A 25,169-nucleotide genomic window follows, 5' to 3' on the forward strand; every position below is an offset into this window, starting at 1 on the left:
ACTTAGACTGGTACAACACTTCCATTCACAGGTGGCTAAAAACAAAGAATTGAAAGCCACACCCCCACTAAACCACGCCTCCAATATAATTTTCCAGTGTGCCTTGCTTTTTCGAGTGAACTGTGCATTTCAGGTAAAATCACAACCCAATGTTTATATCACAGGACAAATTAGCTAGCAGCAAGCTAGTTAGCTAAATTGCCATAAATGTTTAATGCTTTTCGACCTGTCCCCAAATTAATATAATTGGTTCAGAGTTTGTTTTGATATTTGAGCCTGCGTGTCCTTATCGTGTCTGGTGTGGGGGTACAAAATCAAACATGCGAGCGATGGCGCACACTTTCGTCTGGTTTGGTCAGCATGTTAGGCCATCCAACAGTTGGCATTTTTATTCTCCCACAACCTGCATTCAGAATGACTGTTAGGTTTAGGGACATTGTGATGAGACGACCTAAAACATTGAAACTGGAACAACTGCAATAAATCTAACTAACTGATTGGATTGGTTTAGAAAAATGTGTTATCTTTGTGTAGCATAAGATTCAATCAATCAATCAATCAATCAATCAATCAATCAATCAATCAATGTAAATGCAAAAACCGAGATACTAAAAAAATCCCCAAAATGTGTAGCTGCAGTATAGCATGCTGGAAAATCTGATGATGGGCTTGGTTTTGATGAGAACGTTTTTCTCTCCACAGTAAAACTGACACAATCACACTCTCACTCAACACTAGTTATTAACACCAACACTGGGGTTATTTTACACTACTGTAAAATAACACTCTTACAGAGTTAATTTAACTCCTGAATCAACACTAGAAATGTTACTGAAAAATCAACACTAGGTAACAATAGCCAATTTGCTGTGAGCAAATGCACACAAAGTCGTTGCCATGTCCATGCTTGTAGAAGGAAGACCTATAACAGCATAAAACAATATATATAATGGAAAGATTTATGAGCACATGTTGTGCCCTACACCTTGTGCTTACATCTTTTTGGTTTACATAGCAGGTTTGTTCATCCGCAGGAAAAAAATCAATAAGTGGTCAATGTGATTATTTCCCAAGGAAAGTCAAAATGACAGCTAGGCTACTGATTGAACCCAGTACCAGTTACAGTGAGAAAATAAGTAACAACAGCATTTCTGTTCTGTTTTCTCAAATATGATTAAAGAATTTAGGCTACTAATCCTGTTCAATTCTGATTCCTTTGTCGATAAGGGATTAATCAGCAGCATTTTATCCTGACTCAGTGTTAGGCATGCAGAGAGCCAGGCAGAAATATGTCAAAAAGGTCCAAGTTCCTATAACTTAATAAGATCTCATTCAAAGTGAATCAGACTTAATGTATCCTATTGTAACAACACTGAGGATCTACTAAATTGGTGAAATATAATAAGCTTATCCTTGGAGACAGGAGTGCTCTGGAACTGCCCATCTGGTAAAGCAGTCATGAGCTCCAGTCTATGGAGTTCTGTAGTCTGTAGTTAGTCAGATAGAGATTGGATTGGAGGATAGCTGTAACAGGTTACCATGGTGTGAATCAATTTATGTTTGTCTCTATTATCTTCCTCCTTTGAGAATGACCTTCCAGGCTAGCCATCATTGCACTCGTGGTGTGCTGGCGTCTCTTCTCCCTCCTGCTCAACAAGTAGAATATTGTTTTTCTTTATTAAAGCGCTGCTGGAAAGATTTAATTTCATGACTAACCTGAGTAATTCACTCAATGTGGGCCACAGCTTCAAATACAGACTGTTTATCCAGGTCTGTATCAGGACCTGTAAGTAAGCACTGTAGGCCTACCAGTGAATTTGTTTTCTTATCAGAGAGAGAAAAGCCTTTTGCAATCAACACTAGGCTCTGATCGCCTGCTGAGTGACACCCTGCAGCTACTTACCATGCTGTATGCAGCATAGCGCTCTCACATGACTAATGGGGAGGTCTCGCTCTCGCTCCCCGGCTCCATGTCAATTTTCATCAGCTAATGTAAATATCAAATAATGACCATGTTACATCCCAGATAACGGACAAGATAATGAGACATGTTTAATGACAGAAAGCCTTATTTGGTTTCATTAAGGATCCAATATGTGTGGTGTTTGGACACAGAGTGAGGTGGGATGGCTGTAGTGACCTAACAGTAATTGGTTATCAGTTTTTCAGCATTGTGCTTTTCCTCTGAGGTAGGGTGGGTTATTACTTGGTCGACTCTAATTAGGGGTTCAAGCAGCGAAGCTGGGTGAAACATTACTGTATTTGTTGAGTTGATTATAATTTCCCTTCTTCTGCCGAATTGGTGAATAAAAAGCAAATTCCTGTGAGATCGTCAGGCCCAGGAGGTTGCAACCTTGCATGATGGTTAAAGGGTCACACCCTCTCATGCAATGCCAGGCCAATTGGCCACATGGTGGCGTTATAACAAGCATTTTAAAATGCATACTTTGAAAGCTCACGCCCCTCACCCCGTTTGAGCTAGACTCCTGAAATTCTGTACATAAGTCCCTCTACTCACAAATAACAAATTTGCCCATAAGGTCCACCATGAGGAATTTTCCGCCATTTGGAATTTGATTAAAAACACTTAAAACACTACTCCTCTGGCACCGAATGACCAATCTGCACGAAGCTTGACACATGGCATCTATGGACCAAGGTCTCACAATGCATCTATGGACCAAGGTCTCACAACGCATGTGTTTCCAGGCTAGCATCTCAAACAACATGGCAGGTACTGACCAATAAACATTCAAGTGGGTGTGACCTGACACATAAATGCATATAAATCAGACATGGTTATTCGTATTGAAACAAAACGTGATACACATGTACCCAACACTGTCAAGACTCAACATATGCAAGAACAATCTCTTGATTTGTTTGACAAAGTCATGGAATTTGGCACACATGCTCAGCTATGTGAGTCTAGCAAACCTGTAGAGTTTGGTTCTGTTTGGCCTCATGGTGGTGTTGTTGGCTTGAAACGCCTATGTTGTTTGAACTATAGTCTTGGAATATATTGGTGCAGATCGGTCAAGCTGTTCTCGAGTAGAAGACGTTTCAAGTAGTCAACATCACTAAATGGTCCAAAATCTATCAAAAGCATATTAGATTATCTTGTTTGATTTTGAGTTCTGTTATTTGGGAAACGTGGTAAGAAGTACAGAAGTACACTACATGAGCATTCTCCTGGCATCCGCCAAACCCAGATTAGTCCGTTGGACTGCCAGATGGTTAAGTATTATTCATCACTCCAGAGAACATGTTTCCACTGCTCCAGAGTCCAATGGCGGTGAGCTTTACACCACTCCAGCCAACGCTTGGCATTGCACATGATGATCTTGTGTGCGGCTGCTCCGCCATGGAAACCCATTTCATGAAGCTCCCGATGAACAGTTATTGTGCTGACATTGCTTTCCAGTTTGGTAGTGAGTGTAGCAACTGAGGACAGATGATTTTTACTCTTTGTGAGCTTGTGTGGCCTACCACTTCGCGGTTGAGCTGCTCCTAGACGTTTCCACTAAACAATAACAGCACTTAACTTACAGTTGCCCGGGGTAGCTCTAGCAGGGCAGAAATTTGACGAACTGACTTGTTGGAAAGGTGGCATCCCATGACGGTGCAACGTTGAAAGTCACTGAGTAAGGCCATTCTACTGCCAAATGTTTGTCTATGGAGATTGCATGGCTGTGTCCTCGATGTTATACACCTGTCAGCAACGGGTGTGACTGAAATAGCTGAATCCACTCATTTGAAGGGGTGCCCACATACTTTTGTATGTGTGTATATATATATATATATATATATACTTTTGTATGTGTGTATATATATATATATATATATATATATATATATATATATATATATATATATATATATATTGTAGCTCATCCAAGAATGATGTGTCCAATTTGTCCTGATGGTTACACTGCAGGGCCAAAGCTTGAACCCCAGCATGGCTGCTTGCAGCTACAGTATATTTCTATCTGGATTGGATCATTTGAGTGTGATGAGGGGAAGCTATTTACTATTCATAAGGTTGTAGGCTTCCTGAGAGACAGGGAAGGGGGAGAAGGAGGGGAGAGTGTGAGAGAGAGAAAGAGGGGGAAATGGATGAGAGAAAGAGAGTGTCTGCGCGTGTGAGTGAGTGAGTGAGTGTGAGAGCGAGATCGAGAGAGAGAGGTGGGTGGGTGCTCTGGACAGGTTGCGTCTAGATCACATAGTTCTCTCATGTATAAGGCTCTTTGGTTGAATTAATGATTCATCAATACATTCCTGGAAGTAGGAGCAAGATTCTAGGACTTAGGCAGTCTCCCCTTTAGATATTTTGTTGTTGTTGCCCAAAGTGTGTCAAATCTCAATATATAGTCTTAATCTATGATATGCTACTAAAACATTTGTTTTTCTAATAAAATACTGTTTTATTTATTTATTGCCCGTGGACTGCAGTTCTAAAAACTCTTAAAACTAATTTAATTCACTGGCCTTCCTAGCCTTCGGACTGGAGCAATGCTGCTGCAAACACACTTATTTTCTGGATAGAAAGAGATCTGGGTCACATGCTTGAATGATCTATTTGCAGGGTTGCATGCATCAATGCCAAGGAATTTCATTAGGGGAACTTTGCCCAAGGAAAACGAGAGCCGTCTGTCTAGGATGGAGCCGGTGGCCAAGGAGAGAGGGACGACAGAGAACGGAGGCAGCTCCTCTACAAGGGAGCAACGCTCCTCCTGCTCCAGCCTCAAGGTACGATCAGAATCTCTAGGCCTCCCTCTGTCGCGCTCTGATTTTCTTTGCCTCTGACTCTCTCAGACTTTCTCTGACTCACTTAAGGGCTCTATTCAAACCCTATTACGGAAGTTCAGTGTTACAGCACGATTTAAATTTAAAGGCAATGTTCCCGCATTAGCCGAGACTGCATTTATGTCGGTGCAATTGGAAATTACCTTTACATTTTTAATCACACAATTGGTACCGCTTCAGCAATACAGATTGAATAGAGTCCTATCTCTCCTCTCCTCTCTGCCTCCTTCCTCCTCTCCACCTCTCCTCTCTCCACCTCTCCTCTCTGCATACCTCCTCTCCTGTTAAGGTTAGCATTTAGTGGGGGGGGGGTAAAGCTGATCCTATATCCCTATATCCTTCTACCTGGAACTTTCTCTAGGTATACTATATCTCTATTGTGGCAGGAAGAGCAGCCATACTGAACTCTGTCACCTGACAAGGGATGTTTTTTGACCAAGTGAGTCAGTGAGACCATGTGTGGATGTTACATGTTTCTCCTACCCTGTTAGCTAACCATGTTGTTTAATGACATTGGGCCTCGATAGCCTTTCTTTCCGATTTGGGATGGGAACTTTTCCATGACATGCAGAACCAGGCGAAAAAGAGAGGGGTTGCACGAGTTTAAGGACCAGACATTTCTTTTTTGGGGGGGGGGGGGGGGTCTCTGTAAAGTTTGGTTTGTAGACAACAGGCCATGGTAGTTAGCCTGCTGTAGTGATGCAATCCCCAAAACAAGAACTCCAAATTAGTCAGACCCTGGACAGGAAGTGAGTTGTTCTGGACTGCAGGTGCTGAATGGTTGGCAATATAGTTGAGGTAGTACAGCGTATGGATGAGATGCCCACGGAATGATCCAACCTTAGACCCCAGAAGAGCAACCAGAAGCGACTGTGGCAAGGGGAAAAAACTATTTTTTGGCTGGTTGGGTAGGAGTCGGTGCTTGAGGTAGATGGTGTCCGTGAAAGGAGGCAGGGACTAGAAAACAGTGCTTGAGTTAATGCATGTTCTGAGAGATGAGCATGTTGTGTGCTCTCCTGATGTGGATGTCAGAGCAGATGTAGGAATGAGAGGCTTGAGAGGACCAGCGTGCGAGAAGTTGTATGGTCTGGCATGCTGTGTCGAAGTTGCCATGGATGCAGCTCCGACATGGAAGGAGAAGTCCTGAGAATTGATCAGCAGGATAGCCATACAGTGATAGTATATGTCTCAGATGGGAATGGAACCAGATTTGGTGATGAACAGTGGATCGGAGGGAGAGGCATGTTGAGATTGTCTGAGCTGTTGGAAGTAAGTGAGTGGGTGGTAAGGGCTGAGGGTAGATGTTAGCCGGATCAGGTACACTGTTGTGGTTCTGTCAGGAGGCAGTGGCAATCAAAAACAGGCAATGGCATTCGTAGATTGTAGTGCCACCAAAACGAACGGCCAGATCCATAACAATGGAGTAGTCATCCAAATCCTAGCGGCGAGAAGGGTGAGCTGAGCAGACGACGTCTCTGTAATACAAGAAGGCCAGGGAGGAAGCCGGGGGGACCTGAAGTGGGGAGTGGTCGGCAGAGAGTGGGTGAGCCTTTGCTGGAGCAGCATTCATAGTGCTGAACGGACCTGAGCTGAGGAGAGGTCCTCACTTGCAGAGAGAGGGGGAGAGACGCTGCCGCGGTCACGTGGCGAAGGGAGGAAAAGACTGGATGCAAATTGAATTGAAGTGGAGGGTGTTGGGTGGAGGAAGAGCCAGGTCTGCCGTCAAGAGGGAATGGAGAGCAAGAGGGCAGGGCTGGGCTACGGACAGCAGTGAAAACTGGAACATTGAGGCAATCGGCTCACTGAACTGAGAGGTCACAGCTGTGAGGAATAGGGGCAAAGCCACAGCTGGAGGAGCAAGAGCAGAAGGCACATATAGCTGGCTGAGCAGTCGTCGCTGACAGAGAAGGTGAGGCACTGCAAGTGTAGCGGTCACAGAACGAGTGGGACCAGAGGCGAAGATGGAGTTTGTCACTGGTGGAGAGGGAGGGTGTGTCACTGTGCGAGAAACAGTCATGCGCTGGCTGGGCCTGAGGTGGGGAGGGGTCATCACTGGCAGAGAGAGGGGGTGAGCCACTGCTGTAGTAGTGGACAAGGGGACCTGAGAGGGGGAGAGCTAATAGTGGCTGTAGCCGGGAGGCCAGAGCGGTCGGTAGTGAAGACTGGAACCATGAGACAGTCGGTTCACTTTAGCCCTTGGCAACGCAGACGCTCGTTGACGAGCGCGAGCAGTGTGGGTGCAATAATTGAGTAATATAGATTTCGAAATGTATTTTGCCACGCTCGCGCAGACGACTCGAGTGGTGTAGTCAGGGTATTAGGGATAGCCCCCTTTTTAATTTTTTTTGCCTAAAATGACATACCCAAATCTAACTGCCTGTAGCTCAGGCCCTGAAGCAAGGATATGTATATTCTTGGTACCATTTGAAAGGAAACACTTTGACATTTGTGGAAATGTGAATTGATGTAGGAGAATATAACACAATAGATCTGGTAGAAGAAAATACAAAGAAAAAAACAACAATTTTTTAAAAAATGCAACAGAATGGTCCCAAATCCAGCCATCACTTGGTTGTAATTCCGATGGTGTCCACAAGAGAGCAGCAGTGTATGTGCAAAATTTCAGACTGATAACTTGAAGTATGAGCAAGCTACATGACATTTAGTGTGAAGTCACCCAGGTACATTTGGGCAAATCGTGAAGGACGCATTCACATTGAAATAACATTTTTCTACAAGAATATTGTCAAATCTGTGTACTTGGTCTTTGATTGAGCTTTTCCAGTATTAGTAGCCATATTGTAAGTTCAATATTTGCAAAACATCCAGTTTTCATAACTTCATAACTCTCCATATTCTTGCCATTTTTGTCCAAAAGGAAAAGGCTTGCTGTTGCACAAGGTTAGCAGCAAAATTGTGCGACAGTTACGGGATTTCTCCGATTAATGCTTATTTGACAAAGTTACAGTCAATCAAATGAAGACTGCCCGCATCATCGGCGCGCCATGAAGGCATCGCTCTCTGACCAAATTTGGTGTCCTATAGGATATACTACACTCCTAATGATATAGTGAAGTCTGGTTACGTTCTAGGATCTCTGAGGAATACATACGAACGTAATTTGACTGGTTGAAACAATGTTTAGGGTGAGATTTTCACAGATTCCTTTCTTTGCAAATTGAACGAGTGGAAACACAAAATCGACCGTGCATGCTATATGGACCTTTTTAGGATATTACATTTTTATCTAACAAAACGACACTTCATGTTATCTCTGGGACCCTTTGGAGGATAAATCAGAGCAAGATTTCAGAATATAAGTACATATTTCACCTTCATAGGTGAATTTATCAAACCTATCGCGGTGAAAAAAGTGTTTTTTTAGGAGCTCTCCTCAAACAATAGTATGGCATTTTTTCGCAGTAATAGCTACTGTAAATTGGACAGTGCAGTTATATTAACAAGAATTTAAGCTTTCCGCCGATATAAGACACTTATATATATACCAACATTTGTTGTTTCTCTAAAATCTGCGATCGTGACACAAGGCGCTGCATGATTTACAACTGTCCCGTTGACGGGACGCCTATCCCTACCAACAATGCAGTTAAGAAAATAGAGTTAAGATTCTTTTTACTGAATAAACAAAAAAATAACAAATCAAAAAAGTAACACAATAAAATAACAATAATGAGGCTATATACATGGGGTACCGGTACCGAGTCAATGTGCGGGGCTACAGGTTGTTGGAGGTAGTTTGTACATGTATTTAGGGGTAAAGTGACTATGCATAGATAAAACAGCAAGTAGCAGCAGTGTAAAAACAAAAACAAAGGGGGGGTCAATGCAAATAGTCCAGCTGGCCATTTGACTAATTGTTCAGCAGTCTTATGGCTAGAAGCTGTTACGGAGCCTTTTGGAACTAGATTTGGCACTTTTTTAAATTGAACCTTTAATTAACTAGGCAAGTCAATTAAGAATTCTTATTTACAACAACAGCCTAGGAACAGTGGGTTAACTGCCTTGTTCAAGAGCAGAATGACAGAATTTTACCTTGTCAGCTTGGGGATTCGATCCAGCAACTTTTCGGTTACTGGCCCAATGCTCTAACCACTAGGCTACCTGCCTTACTGCTTGCTGTGCGGTAGCAGCCTTTTTCCTTTTTTAATAATAATAATTGGGTACTTTTTACCCCTTTTTCTCCCCAAATTCGTGATATCCAATTGGTAGTTACAGTCTTGTCCCATCGCTGCAACTCCCATACGGACTCAGGAGAGGCGAAGGTCAAGAGCCATGCGTCCTCCGAAACACGACCCTGCCAAGCCACACTGCTTCTTGACACACTGCTAGCTTAATCCAGAAGCCAGCCGCACCAATGTGTCGGAGGAAACACCGTACAGCTGGCGACCGAAGTTAGCGTGCATGCGCCCGGCCGCCACAAGGAGTCGCTAGAGCGCGATGGGACAAGGACATTCCAGCTGGCCAAACCCTTCCTAACCCGAACGACTCTTGGCCAATTATGTGCCACCTCATGGGTCTCCCGTTAGCCTGCAACACAGGCCAGGATCGAACCTAGATCTGTAGTGATGCCTCTAGCACTACGATGCAGTGCTTTAGATCGCTGTGCCAGTAGGGAGGCCCCGGTGGACTGGAGTCTTTGACAATAGTATATAGGGCCTGGATGGCAAGAAGCTTGGCCCCAGTGATGTACTGGGCTGTACGCACTACCATCTGTAGCGACTTACGGTCGGATGCCGAGCAGTTACCATACCAGGCGGGGATGCAAACGGTCAGGATGTTCTCGATGGTGCAGCTGTAGAACTTTGAGGTTATGGGGACCCATGCCAAATCTTTTCAGTCTCTTCAGGGGGAAAAGGAGTTGCTGTGCCCTCTTCATGACATTCTTGGTGTGTTTGGACCATGATAGTTTGTTGGTGATGTGGACACCAAGGAACCTGAAAATCTCTACATGCTCCACTATAGTCCTGTCGATGTGAATGGGGCCGTGATCAGCCCTACTTTTCCTGTATTCCACGATAATCTCCTTTGTCTTGCTCACGTTGAGGGAGAAGTTGTTGTCCTGGCACCACACTGCCAGGTCTCTGACCTCCTCCCTATAGGCTGTTTCATCATTGTCGGTGATCAGGCCTACCTCACTTGTGTCGTCAGCAAACTTAATGATGGTGTTGGAGTTGTGCTTGGCCATGCAGTCGTGGTGAACAGGGAAGGGACTAATCACGCACCCCTGAGGAGCCCCCGTGTTGAGGATCAGTGTGGCAGGTGTGTTGTTGCCTACCCTTACCACCTGGGGGCGGCCCGTCAGGAAGTCCAAGATCCAGTTGCAGATGGAGGTGTTTAGTCTCAGGGTCCTTAGCTTAGTGATGAGCTTTGTGGGCAATATGGTGTTGAACGCTAATCTGTAGTCAATGAACAGCATTCTCAAATAGGTGTTCCTTTTTGTCCAGGTGGGAAAGGGCAGTGTGGAGTGCGATTGAGATTGCGACATCTGTGGATCTGTTGGGGCGGTATGCGAATTGGAGTTCGTCTAGGGATTCTGGGATGATGGTGTTGATGTGAGCAATGACCAGCCTTATAAAGCACTTCATGGCTACCGAGTGCTACGGGGGGGGTAGTCATCTAGGCAGGTTACCTTCGCTTTCTTGGGCACAGTGGTCTGCTGGAAACATGTAGGTATTACAAACTCGGTCAGGGAGAGGTTGAAAATGTCCGTGATGACACTTGCCAGTTGGTCCGCACATGGTCCGAGTACACATCCTGGTAATCCGTCTCTTGGCATTCTCTCAACCAGCTTCATAAGGTAGTAACCTGGAATGCATTTAAATTAACAGGTGTGCTTGTTAATTTGTAGATTTTCTTTCCTTCTTAATGCATTTGAGTCAATCAGTTGTGTTATGACAAGGTAGGGGTGGTAAACAAAAGATAGCCCTATTTGGTAAAAGACAAAGTCCATATTATGGCAAGAACAGCTCAAATAAGCAAATAGAAACGACAGTCTATCATTACTTTAAGACATGAAGGTCAGTCAATCCAGAAAATGTCAAGAACTTTGAACGTTTCTTCAAGTGCAGTCACAGAAACCATCAAGCGCTATGATAAAACTGTCTCTCATGAGGACTGCCACAGGAAATGAAGACCCAGAGTTACCTCTGCTGTAGAGGATAAGTTCATTATAGCTACCAGCCTCAGAATTTGCGACCCAAATAAATGCTTCACAGACTTCAAGTAACAGACACATCTCAACATCAACTATTCAGAGGAGACTGCATGAATCAGGCCCTCATGGTCAAATTGCTGCAAAGAAACCACAACTAAAGGACACCAATAATAAGAAGAGACTTTCTTGGGCCAAGAAACATGAGCAATGGACATTAGACTGGTGGAAATCTGTCCTCTAGTCTGATGAGTCCAACTGTGAGATTTTTGTTTTTTTGATGTGGTTCCCACCGTGAAGCATGGAGGAGGAGGTGTGGGGATGCTTTGCTGGTGACAATGTCTGTGATATATTTAGAATTGAAGGCACGTTTAACCAGCATGGCTACCACAGAATTTTGCAATGATACGCCATTCCATCTGGTTTGTGCTTAGTGGGACTATCATTCGTGTTTCAACAAGGCAATGACCCAACGCACCTCCATGCTGTGTAAGGGCTATTTGACCAAGAAGGAGAGTGATGGAATGCTGCATCAGATGACCTGGCCTCCACAATCACCCGACCTCCACCAAATTGAGATGTTTTGGGATGAGTTGGACCGCAGAGTGAAGGAGAAGCAGTCAACAAGTGCTCAGCATATGTGGGAAATCCTTCAAGACTGTTGGAAAAGCATTCCAGGTGAAGCTGGTTGAGAGAATGTCAAGAGTGTGCAAAGCTGTCATCAAGGCAAAGAATCTCAAATATGAAATATATTTTGATTTGTTTAACACTTGTTTGGTTACTACATGATTCCGTATCTGTTATTTCATAGTTTTGATGTCTTCACTATTATTCTACAATGTAGAAAATAGTAAATATAAAGAAAAACCCTTGAATGAGTAGGTGTGTCCAAACTTTTGACTGGTACTGTAAGTATTCAGACCCTTTGCTATGAGACAAAACATTTAGCTCAGGTGCATCCTGTTTCCATTGATCATCCTTGAGATGTTTCTTCAACTTGATTGGAGTCCACCTGTGGTAAATTCAATTGATTGAACAGGATTTGGAAAGGCACACAGCTGTCTATAGAAGGTCCCACTGTTGACAGTGCATGTCAGAGCAAAAACCAAGCCATGAGGTCGAAGGAATTGTCTGGAGAACTGCGAGACAGGATTGCGTCGAGGCACAGATCTGGGGAAGGGTACCAAAAAATGTCAGCAGTATTGAAGGTCCCCAAGAACACGGTGGCCTCCATCATTCTTAAATGGAATAAGTTTGGGACTCTTCCTAGAGCTGGCTTCCTGGCCAAAATGAGCAATCGGGGGAGAAGGGCCTTGGTCAGTGAGGTGACCAAGAACCCGATGGTCACTCTGACAGAGCTCTAGAGTTCCTCTGTGGAGATGGGAAAACCTTGCAGATGGACAACCATCTCTGCAGCACTCCACCAATCAGGCCTTTATGGTAGAGTTGCCAGACGGAAGCCACTCCTCAGTAAAAGGCACATGACAGCCCGCTTGGAGTTTGCCAAAAGGCACTTAAAGACTCTCAGACCTTGAGAAACAAGATTATCTGGTCTGATGAAACAAAGATTGAACTCTGGCCTGAATGCCAAGCGTGACGTCTGGAGGAAACCTGGTACAATCCCTACTGTGAAGAATGTTATTGGCAGCATCATGCTGTGGGAATGTTTCTCAGCGGTAGGGACTGGAAGACTAATTAGGATCGAGGGAAAGATGAACGGAGCAAAGTACAGAGATCCTTGATGAAAACTTGTTCCAGAGCGCTCAGAACCTCAGACTGAGGTGAAAGTTCACCTTCCAACAGGACAACGACCGTAAGCATACAGCCAAGTCAATGCAGTATTGGCTTCTGGACAAGTCTCTGAATGTCCTTCAGTGGCTCAGCCAGAGCCCGGATTTAAAATCCAATCGAACATCTCTGGAAAGACCTGAAAAAAATAACTGTGCAGCAGCCCCCCCCCCCCCCCCCCAATCTGACAGAGCTTGAGAGGATCTGCAGAGAAGAATGGGAGGAGAAATTCCCCAAATACAGGTGTCCCAATCTTGTGGCGTCATACCCAAGAAGATTCGAGGATGTAATCACTGCCAAAGGTGCTTCAACAAAGTACTTAGTAAAGGGTCTGAATACTTATGTAAATGTGATATTTCAGTTTTTTTATGCATTTGCAAAAATTTCGAAAACTTTTTTTGCTTTGTCATTATGGAGTATTGTGTGTAGATTGATGAGAAAAAAAACTACATTTTAATCAATTTTAGAATAAGGCTGTAACGTAACAAAATGTGTAAAAAGTCAATGGGTCTGAATACTTTCCGCATCCACTGTATATGCATTAAAACATATTACAAATGGCATTTAATCTTACATTTGATAAAGACATACACAAATAATATAATATTAATAAAACAATAACTTTATTGAAAGAATAAGGATAAGGGGGTACATTGTCTTATTCAAACCTGAAAACAAGGTGCAAGTTGCATCATCCTTTCATAACCATAACATTTTATACAACATTCATCTCAGGGATATTGTCATCAAAATTGAACTGGAATTACAAAATATTATAAGAATAAGGAATATACTAAAATAACAATGATGGTCTTTTACAACTTCAGTTTCTTCTTACATAAATTCCTCTAGGCCTATAGCCTAATACTCGAAGAGTCAGAATTATAAGCATGCAAGAACGGGGAAATGACCAGTGACAATCTGAGCTACTGGGTGAAGACTAACATACCTTTTACTAGTATCTAGCTATGTATGGCATGTATATCTATGTATGTGTCCTGTAAGGGTGTGATTGTCCCTCAGCCCTGTTTACAGCCTCAGTAGCATGTTGTTCAATCTCTCCAGCCCCTGCCTATCCTTGTCACTGTGGAGCTCAGGTGACATGTCTATAGTGTCGTCCTCCTCACAAAGGTCTGAGAGCTGACAGTCCACCACAGTGTCCTGGAGAGAGAGAGGTGAGAGAAAAGGGAGTATTTACAAAAATATAGACCTCATTTATATATAGGCAGGGGTGAAAGTTAGCCGGAATGATCCAATACGGAGTATCGTCAAAATAAATAGTGCGGGTACGCTGTACAGGTAGCACATGAGCCTATCACAGTAATTAAAACATAGATTAGAAGACAACTGTAGGCTATTACACTATTTGTTATTACTGCATGTCAGTTGCATGAAACATTTGCGAATAGACTTGAAAACTTGTGGAATGCGCTCCAAAATGCGGTGTGGTTTGATGATAAAGAGCAATTTATGCCAAGGCAGAGATGAGTGGCGGAGCCCGAGACGTGCGCTGACAGCAGTCTACGCATCAATTCAGGTTATAAGACTTGTTAAGGCCTAATGAATGCCAATCACCGAATGTCATTCATAACGCTTTTTGGTGATTTGTAAGTGATGTTTCTTTGCGCTTATCAAATTGCACTGTATAGATGCCAGAATGATTAGCCTAATAGTTGGAATAGTTACTTAAGTCTGGACACTGACTGTAGGCCTCACATGTAGCCTATTATAATATTCACTCCTGTAGAATTTAGTGTTACTCACAGTAAAATTATAGAATGTTAATTTTGTCTCAGGAACAGGAGTGGAGATACTGTATATGATTTCTTTCTTTCAGCATCTTGAGGGAATGCGAATGCGCACTTAGGGACCTGTTGTGTATCCAAACGTGCAATTTCTTTCAGCGACATAAAAGCTAACAGTATGCATCCAAGACGAACTGAAATAATATCAGAAACATGTTGGATCGTTTTCACAGCTTTTCATTTTCTTAAAACTGGTCCAAGTGATGTCATTTGGTCCCCTGGTCCCTAAATGTCCTTGCTCTGTGAGAGAATCAGAAATTAAAGGGAAGACTTTACCGATGTCAACTAGATTGTTAATGATGCATTGATCATTCTATCGATTTATGACATCATTCTGGTGAACAAGGCTTTATTGTAGTATTCTAGATGAGCATCAAGTATTGACAGAAGAGAAGCAACATCTAATTATAGACAAGTTGACTAACAAATAGCTTACCAAATGTCAGAAATGATAATCAGAAAAATATCTAAATGAGGCTTAAGAATCATTTTCGCTGAGTACTGTGCGCAGGTAGCCTACATGAGCCTTTTGAAGTAATGACAATCCAATGAAAACATCATGACTGGTTGTGTTTATGCAACATTAAAAGGTAGCCTAATACATTGTAAAACGTAAATGACAAATCTTGACTATTAGGCCCATTGAAATCTAATTAAATTAATGGGGATTCTATATGTAATTCTTTGATTAGGACCATAACATGTTTTTAAGAAGCGCATGCGCAAATAGGAGGTCCCATACCGGGAATAAGTGACATTTACTTTCACCCCTGCCTAATAGTACATAGTAATAATACATCATTGACATTTACCTTCCAGTCAAAAAGCTTGGCTGAGAGGCATCAGCATCATGTGGTGGCTTCTAAACTACCTCCGGCTCCTCCATTTCAATCTCATCCTCTTCTTCCCCAAGTAACGTAATCTCACGTAAACTCGTACATCGCCTTGGTCCGTACAATTGCCCTTATTTTAGTGCCCCAAAAACGTAATACTTCCAGATCAATTGTAATGTCAATACCATTGTAAAGCACAATTTCTCCCCTTTCCAACAAAATCAATTACATGACCTAAATACTGCCCGTTTCTGCATAATTCAAGCAGGCAATGATCCCCTTCGGGTCTTTTTAAAAATGGCGGGTGGGGAAGCGAAACTAATGCGTTATAGTGAGAAGGACAGATGTCGTGTGGGAAAATTGCTTTTTTCACTCGATCTATCCAACTTATCACCTTATAGCCTCTAAAATGTAAATAAAACACTATAAAGAGTTTATATAATGTGTCATTACATACCTATTTGAAGGTTTGTGTCGAATTTGAATCGGGTTTTTAGGGCGGTGCTAAAGTGATCTTAGAAGTAAACTGCGGCTTTGAGAATGATGATCGCATGCAATGATGACGGAAAAAAATGACTAGGTATCCCCCCCTTACCCCACGTCACTGTCCATTTCTTGTTTTTAAACGATGAGAGAAGTGCTGCACCTGGTGGAGAGAGATTGTAAGACAGAAATAGTTGCTTTATGCGTGCTGTACGTTACGACATGACACGTCATGTTGTAACGGAGGGTCAGTTTTTTCAACTTTTCTCCAATACTATAGAGCCATTACCATGTCGATCAATGCTTGAATAGAAACCTAGTTCACACCCCCGATTTTGAAGTCAACACAGTCGCTACAGTCCCATTAGTTTTCTTTGTAGCCTCGTTTGAATGTCGCGGTTACGCACATTTGTACGGAATGGGGTGAGTTTACGTTAACGATTACCCTGCAGCACAAAAAAAGGAATCATGAATGGAAGGCAATTGTACAAGTTATCAGGGTTAGGCTTCAGGCTGCAATCAACAGCCAGCAGGCATACTATTTTTAGGAATCGTAGCTATCACAGATAAAAAAGAAACATAATATATCTACATATCTAGCTATGGAGCTAGTTGTCGAGCTAATAATTATTGTAGCTACCTAGCTATATGGGAATCATAAATGTTACTGGTAAAATAGCAATCATGCAGCAGCCCTCTCTTTTGCCTGGCTAGCTAGCTATTTTCATATCTAATCACTAGCGTTAGCCAGTTCGTTTTAGCTAGGTCTAGCTCATACCTAAAGACAAAACTCGTCAAATTGTCAATATGAGTATTTCATTTCGTACAGTTATCAATAAAAAAACATTAACACCCAAAAGACAAGACAAGAGCTAAATCAAGTAGCCACCTTGTCTCATTTTGGCTGATTGTCTACTCGGCTTGTTATCAAAATTTCATTTCACAGACTCATCTTATCAATCTGGAAAAATACTCTAAAATGTACATATTATAATTACCAACATAAAAACGAATTGTATGCATTTTCTTACCTTAATATTGTTGTCCTGACAAAGCTGTCAAGTTGTGAGAAACCGTTCAGGTCCAGTAGAGGTGAGGCGCCACCTGGTGGCAGCATTCAGTTTCAGTCTCCATGCCAAAATTCCCAATTTTCTCACTCCTACCAATGGCGCATGGGTGTCAGTCATTACTATGCCATTTCAAGATGGCGCTACCCATACCTCTAATAGACATTGTTCAAGATCAAAATACTAAAATCAGAGATGTTTCTATGATACAAGCACATGTTTAGTATTAGTGGATTGAATAGATCTCTTTGCTCAGCTTCACTTCCTGAAGTGTTTCCATTCCCTTGCAGAAGGCAGGGTGGGGAGGGCCTTGTAGTCATCCCGGAAGGGAGAGTAACAATGGTCAAGCATGTGCTGCCTCAGGATATGCAGTTTCTAGTTTGCACGAAGTTCAGTGTAGTTCATTGAGAGCCGTCGCTGTGTAGGCTTGGTGGGGAATATACAAGGCAGCGAATATAACCCCCCAAAACTTTCTTGGGAGCTAATGTGGTCGGAATTTGACGAGGTATTCCAGATTGGTTATTCCTGTACGTTACCACAATCACACCATGTTGTTAATCATGAGACATACTCCTCCACCTCTTGTGTTTCCCGGAAAGTTCCTTCTTCCTGTCCGCACGATGAACGGAGAACCCCGCTGACTGTATGGATGGGGACAATATATCCGGAGAGAGCCAATGTAGTGGTCCATATCCCAAGGATATTAGTTCAGTTCTACACTCTCAGGTGATGGATTTCTGTTGTTTTCTCCTGAAGCACTCTGGAAAGTATGTCAGTCAATCCAATACCTGCCAACGAACGTTGTTGCCATAGTGAAACATGAAAAGTGACTGACGTTGCTCTCTCAACAGAGCACATTAGGAACAAGTCAGATGGTTCTTTCTGGATCTCTTTAAATTCCTTTAATAAAAACTGCCTTTTTGATAGGCAATGGGCCTGGGGAAATGTTGGAGCCACTCTCAAATTCATAGACACAGTGGATGCAAAGACTGACAGTCCATAGCCGTGTAAAACAAAAATCTATCTTGCCTATTACTATTACTTACTAAAACTGCGTACTGTGTACTTATCATACTACATACAATTTAGAACATACTGTTTAGTAAAAATGCATGCAGTAGGCAACAAATACTAACATATTAGACTCATATTAGTGCTGGGGACATTATAAGGCTACTCTAAAATGTGCAGTTTTCTCACACAACAGAATGCGACAGATGTCTCAAGTTTTGAGGGAGCGTGCAATTGGCATGGTGACTGCAGGAATGTCCACCAGAGCTTTGGCCAGAGAATTGAATGTTCATTTCTCTACCATAAGCCACCTCCAATGTCATTTTAGAGAATTTAGCAGTATGTCCAACCGGCCTCACAACCGTAGACCATGTGTATGGCATTGTGTGGGCGAGCGGTTTTCTGATGTCAACGTTGTGAACAGAGTGCGCCATGGTGGCGGTGTGGGGTTATGGTATGGGTAGGCATAAGCTACGGATCGAGTCCGAGTCACGAGTCCCTATGGCTGAAGTCTGAGGCCTGGTCCACGTGTTCAAGTCTGAGCCACTGGGTCCACATTAACTCAAAATAAAGTTATTTACCCAGTCAGATATAGCGTAGTGGACAGAAAAATGTAGCTGTGGTATTATGGGCCATGTCCTTTGAACAGTAGCCTAAGGGCTAGAATCAAGCCATTTTCTCTCAGGAAAAGAGGGAGACTACATTGGCTACAGAACCTGTATATGAAATGCAGTGTGAAAGTGGGAGGGTTGAGCAATACTACAAATTCAAAGAGCCTACTTTTCTATAGCCTACTCAAGGGAGAGAAAAACATATACTGTTGTTTTACTATTAAACTCAATGCTGCTATTGTTTTTTATTCCGTAAAGCAGTGTGTGTTTCTTAACCAGGCAAAGGGTAGCTAAATAGAAAGCTGGTGGTGACTGGTTAGCTAAAGTGAAGCAAGAGTCACCTGCGCCTTGTGTATAAATGGACCCGGAGCGGAGCCTGTCTGCTTTTCTGCCCACACTCATCGCTTTCTCCCCAGCAGCTCACCAGCTGATGTAGGCTGTGTTTGCTGGGTGTGACACATCCTTCCCACTGCTTAACAGAACTGAGCATCTGTGCTGCTAATATTAATCATGATTATTATTGAAAAGCTCTCAATCTCTCCAAAAACTCTTGTCCAGTCCACACTTAGTAGTCAGATGTTAGTCACAGAGATAATTTTGTCTCGTCTCGTTTTAGTAAACTGAAATGAAAAATCATTTTAGTTTACTTCTAGTTTTTCTGGCTCTATTTAGTCAGTTATAGTCTCGTCAACTGGCACTGAAAAATAGGTGTTTGATGAATATTTTAGTCACTATTTTAGTTGACGAAATTAACACTGAGTCTTCAACCTATTTTGAAGCCCCATCCCTCAGCTTTATAGCAAACCAATTGGCAGCAAGGGCTAGCAATTTGTTGTTTTTTGAATCAAGGAGTGGGCCTTTTAATCGCCTAAAAACATCCTTTCCCCTGACACAAAGGATTTACATCCACCTCAGAGATCAGAGAGTAGCAGCTTGTTATTCTTCAGGATTAAAGCTACATGAGACAATGGTGTCTAAGCCTCTTAAAATAAGATTGTTTGTTAAAGTATGTTCAAAGTTGAAAAAGGTCAGTTTCTCAGGATTGTTAGTTAGTGTGGCTCACGGTGTGGCTCACGGTTCTATGGTGTTTGTTTGAACTGTAATGCTCTGATAAATAAATATCACAATATTCTACTCGTTAGCATATCGTCGTACTGTTTCCACTGGTATTGGTAGATTATTTAACAGGAAAGTATGTGACTCGAATGAGTACTTTCTGGTACACAATGGGCCTCAGGATATCGTAACGATATTTTTGTGCATTCAAATTGCCATCGATAAAATGCGATTTTGATCATTGTCCATAACTTATGCCTGCCCATACCACAACTCCACCGCCACCATGGGGCACTCTGTTCACAATATTGACAGCAGAAAAAACGCTCCCCCACACGACGCCATACACATGGTCTGTGGTTGTGAGGCCGGTTGGACATACTACCAAATTCTCTAAAACGACGTTGTTAGAGAAATGAACATTAAATTCTCTAGCAACAGCTCTGGTGGACATTCTTGATATGCCACACCTGTCAGGTGGATGGATTATCTTGACAAAGGAGAAATGCTCACTAACAAGGATGTAAACAGATTTGTGCACAGAATTTGAGAAAAATAAGCTTTTTGTGCGTATGGACAATTTCTAAGATATTTTATTTCAGCTTATAAACAATGGACCAACACTTTACATGTTGCGTTTATATTTATGTACCGTGTAGTTTCCCGGGCTAGTCTTTGATGTGGAACAGCCCATGGGAATGTGGACGTGCCGCTGTCAGAAGACAAACCTACTCATTGTGAGAAATGAGGTGTTGCTAGTCGTGAGTGGCCCAGAGTGGGAAGACTGATGCAATGGATGCTAGAGCTCATCTTTCCTAGCCTAGTCCCCAATCTTTTTGTGCTATCTTGCCAACACCTTGTCACTAATTGTCACGCCAAACATGTTTGGCACGACAGTTCCATAAGGAGAACAGAAACAGACTGAGACCCACACTGGGTTCTTCACTCTTTTTGGTTCCAGGTAAAAGCCTTTTGGGTTCCAGAAAGAACCCTTGTTGGTTCCAGGTAGAACCCTTTTGGGTTCTAGGAAAAAAACGTTTTGGGATCCGTGTAGGTTATCGTATGGGCACAGCCGAAGATCCTTTTTAGGTTCTATATAGCACCTTTTTTTCCCTAAGACTGAAGGCCAATCCATAATGTATAAGTTCCTTCTCCTAGTCAAAACCAATCCTTTTTTCATCAGTTGCTAGGGTTGAGTCACCGTTCTCTCACATAAGGAGCCATCTTAAGTCTGACGTAGACTCTTAATCCTCTCTTTGTCCCTGTCTTCCTCAATAGCCTGTAGTTACAGATACACTTTGCCTTCCCTATCATCCTCCATCCCCCCTTTTCCTTTCCCTCTTCTATCCTCCTCTCTGTGCTTCTATGATGTAGGCCTAGTTAGAATATTAAATAGGAAATGTGATAGCAGGAGCTAAAATAGGCTAATGAGCCAATGAGTAGAGCTATGGTGTACATCAGAGCAACACAAGGGTAACTCTCCCTCTCTCTGACAATGAAAATCTGGATACAATCCGAGTACAATCTGATATGTATTAATTATTAATAACCAATATCTCTTCCCCGCCATCCCCTTTCTTTTATCTCCCACTTTCTGCCGCCTCCCTCTCCTTTCTTCCTCCCCTCATGCTCTTCAGATGTTCCTTGTGGCCCTATCGTTTGCCTACTTTGCCAAGGCCTTGTCTGGCAGCTACATGAAGAGCACAATAACCCAGCTGGAGAGGCGCTTTGACATCCCCAGTTACCTAACAGGCGTCATCGATGGGAGCTTTGAGATAGGTAAGTAAGTGTTTGCGTCACAGGTCCCCATCCCCCTGTCCTCATCTCGTCCTCATCCCCAGGGCTATTTTGGGCTTCCGTTCTATCCATGTTGTTGTGAAAGAGAAGAGATGTGAATGAATGGGTCACCAAGGCCTTACAGGAAGTCATCAGGGCCTCATTTATCAAAGGTGTGTGTGCACAAAAAAACTCTAAACCTTGTGTGCACCAGATTTCCCACAAAGGTTGGTATTTATCCATTTTGAACTTGCGGGAAAGTGTGCGTATCTCCAAGTACAGCTCAGACCATTTGTACGCACAACTTCTAGTGGTGGATCAGTTGTATTGCAAGCAAATATTGTTCTTATGGGGGAAATGGTGTTTGATGCACGGGAATAATAAAAACATTATAATGTGGGCCTAATGATAAAACAGATGCATTTGCTGTTGGTAAGAAGATTGCATAGCAGCATGTAGCTTAATATAATTATTCAACTTTTATTATATAAGCCTAAATCATAATCATATTGTGGGGCGTCTCTCTTTTTCTGACATGACTGGTTTATTCCCGCTACAGAACAAATATTAGGCTACCATTTATCTATCGTTCATTCAATAGCGCACCATGCTCAAAAGTATATAGACCGGTAGCCTACTTAAAATATTTGACAATATGGGTAGGCTACAGTAATGCTGTGGGGTAAGAGGGCGACATCATAGCCTATTTAATCTCAGAGCCTATTCTAAGGCAAGAGATCTAAACACAATCATGTACTGATAAGCAAGATATTGAACAACAATTTGTCTTTTGATTAGAAGTGTTGGCTGAAGCATTTGCATGTAAATTGTTTGAATAGACAATCAATCTTGCAGAATGTGCGGCCAGTGTGTGGCACTCACTATAGGCGGCATGCATTTTTTGTTTGAAAGTCACTGAAACACATTCTGCCTACACCTCTACAGAAATCTTATCAAACTTACCATTGTGTCTTCTTTGAGAAACTGTCAAATCAAAGTTTATTGGTTGCGTACACAGATTTGCAGATGTTATCGCATGTGCAGTGAAATGCTTATGTTTCTAGCCCCCCAAAAACTAGAAATTAAGAAATATCAGATGAGCAATATGTACTGCATTTTTTTTACCATGCTGCCCTACGCTCAGCTCGGCAACAAAAACAATAAGATCAGCTTGTGGCTTCCATCAATGTAATTGTCTGCATAATTTCCAATCCCCCATATATTTTTGGGGTAATGTATATAAAATATATCTTTTTTAAAATACAGTACCAGTCAAAAGTTTGGACACACCTACTCACTCCAGGGTTTTTCTTTATTTGTACTATTTAGAATAATAGTGAAGACATCAAAACTATGAAATAACACACATGGAATCATGTAGTAACCAAAAAAGTGTTGAACAAATACAAATATATTTTAGATTCTTCAAAGTAACCACCCTTTGGCTTGATGACAGCTTTGCACACTCTTGGCATTCTCTCAACCAGCTTCATGAGGTAATCACCTGGAATGCATTTCAATTAACAGGTGTGCCTTGTTAAAAGTTAGTTTGTGGAATTTCTTTCTTAATGCGTTTGAGCCAAAGTTGTTTTGTGACAAGGTAGGGGTGGTATACAGAAGATAGCCCTATTTGGTAAAAGACCAAGTCAATATTATGGCAAGAACAGCTCAAATAAGGAAAGAGAAACGACAATCCATCATTACTTTAAGACATGAAGGTCAGTCAATCCGGAAAATGTCAGTCGCAAAAACCATCAAGCGGCTATGATGAAACTGGCTCTCATGAGGACCGCCACCGGAAAGGAAGACCCAGAGTTACCTCTGCTGCAAAAGATAAGTTCATTAGAGTTACCAGCCTCAGAAATTGCAGCCCAAATAAATGCTTCGCAGAGTTCAAGTAACATTCACATCTTAACATCAACTGCTCAGAGGAGACTGTGTGAATCAGGCCTTCATGGTCGAATTGATGCAAAGAAACCACTACTAAAGGACACCAATAATAAGAAGAGACTTGCTTGGGCTAAGAAACACGAGCAATGGGCATTAGACCGGTGGAAATCTGTCCTTTTGTCTGATGAGTCCAAATTGGAGATTTTTGGTTCCAACCGCTGTGTCTTTCTGAGACGCAGAGTAGGTGAACAGATGATCTCCGCATGTGTGGTTCCCACCGTGAAGCATGGAGGAGGAGGTGTGATGGTGTGGGGGTGCTTTGCTGCATGACACTGTCAGTGATTTATTTAGAATTCAAGGCACACTTAATCAGCATGGCTACCACAGCATTCTGCAGCGATACGCCATCCCATCTGGTTTGCGCTTAATGGGACTATAATTTGTTTTTCGACAGGACAATGACCCAACATACCTCCAGGCTGTGTAAGGGCTATTTGGCCAAGAAGGAGAGTGATAGAGTGCTGCATCAGATGACCTGGCCTCCACAATCACCTGACCTCAACCCAATTGAGAAGGTTTGGGATGAGTTGGACAGCAGAGTGAAGGAAAAGCAGCCAACAAGTTCTCAGCATATGTGGGAACTCCTTCAAGAGAGAATGCCAAGAGTGTGCAAAGCTGTCATCAAGGCAAAGGGTGGCTACTTTGAAGAATCTCAAATATAAAATATATTTTGATTTGTTTAACACTTTTTGGGTTATTACATGATTCCATATGTGTTATTTCATAGTTTTGATGTCTTCACTATTATTCCACAATGTAGAAAATATTAAAACTAAAGAAAAACACTATATTTTACAATAGTTGTCTTTAGTTCGTTTTTAGTCCCATCCTTCACCCTCAACCCCTCACATCTATCTCTGAAGACCATCCCGTTTTGATTTCTTTTTGCCATATATTTTCCAACTGTGCTGTTTCACAAAAGTTCTGAACCTACAAAAGTTCTGAACCTGAATGTACATTTTACGGACACAGTATATTTTACATTAGTTATCTTTTTTTTCACTCTTCAGCTCGTCTCAAGGGCCTTTTTGCGTAGAGTAGATGGAAACCTGGAGAAGCCTGCTGTAGGATGCGCTGTGTGCCTCTTGTCGTGGCTCCAATGCCCCCAACCACAGGGAGAGAGGAAAGTGCTGAAGCATCTCAGGAGAGCTCCATAGACTAGCCTCGAAGTCCTTTCTCTATTTAACAACTCTCTAATAGCAGGATGTACTCTGTGCCTCTTGACCTGTTACAACCATAGAGACGTTTCCCTTTTGGGAAACCCTTAGCAACAAACAAAGCAGTTATTCTAGTCCACACAGTATTCTAAATGGATGAAGGAAAAATCAACACATTCACAGTCAGAGATCATCAGTTCAGGTGTTTTCAGCACAATAGCTCTCAGCACAATCAAAACAGTTATTTTCCTTAAGCAGTATTTTAAACTAACGAAGGGTCACAATAACACTTCAACTATCTGGCATTTCCAAGTGCTAGGTTTGCCTTAGTCAGAGAACAGTTCTTTCTGGAGTTCGGAAGTTTAGGCATTCTACAGCAGGTTTCTGAAGTGGTACTTCCCAAATCCAGCACCCTTGAAGAATAGCCTACTCACTCCTCTTAATAATGAGAGCGGATGGAGGTCCTTAAGGAATGGACGTCATCCCTCCATCCTTGAAAAACAACAATTGGTTCCATCATGAAATGGCTGCTTTTCTTTTACCTCATTTAAAGTTTTTATTGCCCACCACTCTCCTTTTTTTCTCTCTCTCTCTCTCTCTCTCTCTCTCTCTCTCTCTCTCTCTCTCTCTCTCTCTCTCTCTCTCTCTCTCTCT

The 25,169-nt window shown here is 42.4% G+C and overlaps 1 protein-coding gene across 2 annotated transcripts in view; it reads left to right on the top strand.

The window, feature by feature from the left end:
• LOC139534217 (solute carrier organic anion transporter family member 1C1-like) overlaps window positions 1-25,169 on the top strand; it is a 61,559-nt gene that overhangs the window by 4,440 nt on the left and 31,950 nt on the right. For both annotated transcript variants that reach the window (XM_071333154.1, XM_071333155.1), the window contains exons 2-3: window positions 4,586-4,749; window positions 21,270-21,411. In XM_071333154.1, the coding sequence (XP_071189255.1) occupies window positions 4,600-4,749; window positions 21,270-21,411 (292 nt within the window). In that variant the 5' untranslated portion in view covers window positions 4,586-4,599. The remainder of the gene's footprint in view (window positions 1-4,585; window positions 4,750-21,269; window positions 21,412-25,169) is intronic.

The sequence above is a fragment of the Salvelinus alpinus genome, chromosome 11 (assembly GCF_045679555.1).
Source record: "Salvelinus alpinus chromosome 11, SLU_Salpinus.1, whole genome shotgun sequence".
NCBI classification, from domain to species: Eukaryota; Metazoa; Chordata; class Actinopteri; order Salmoniformes; family Salmonidae; genus Salvelinus; species Salvelinus alpinus.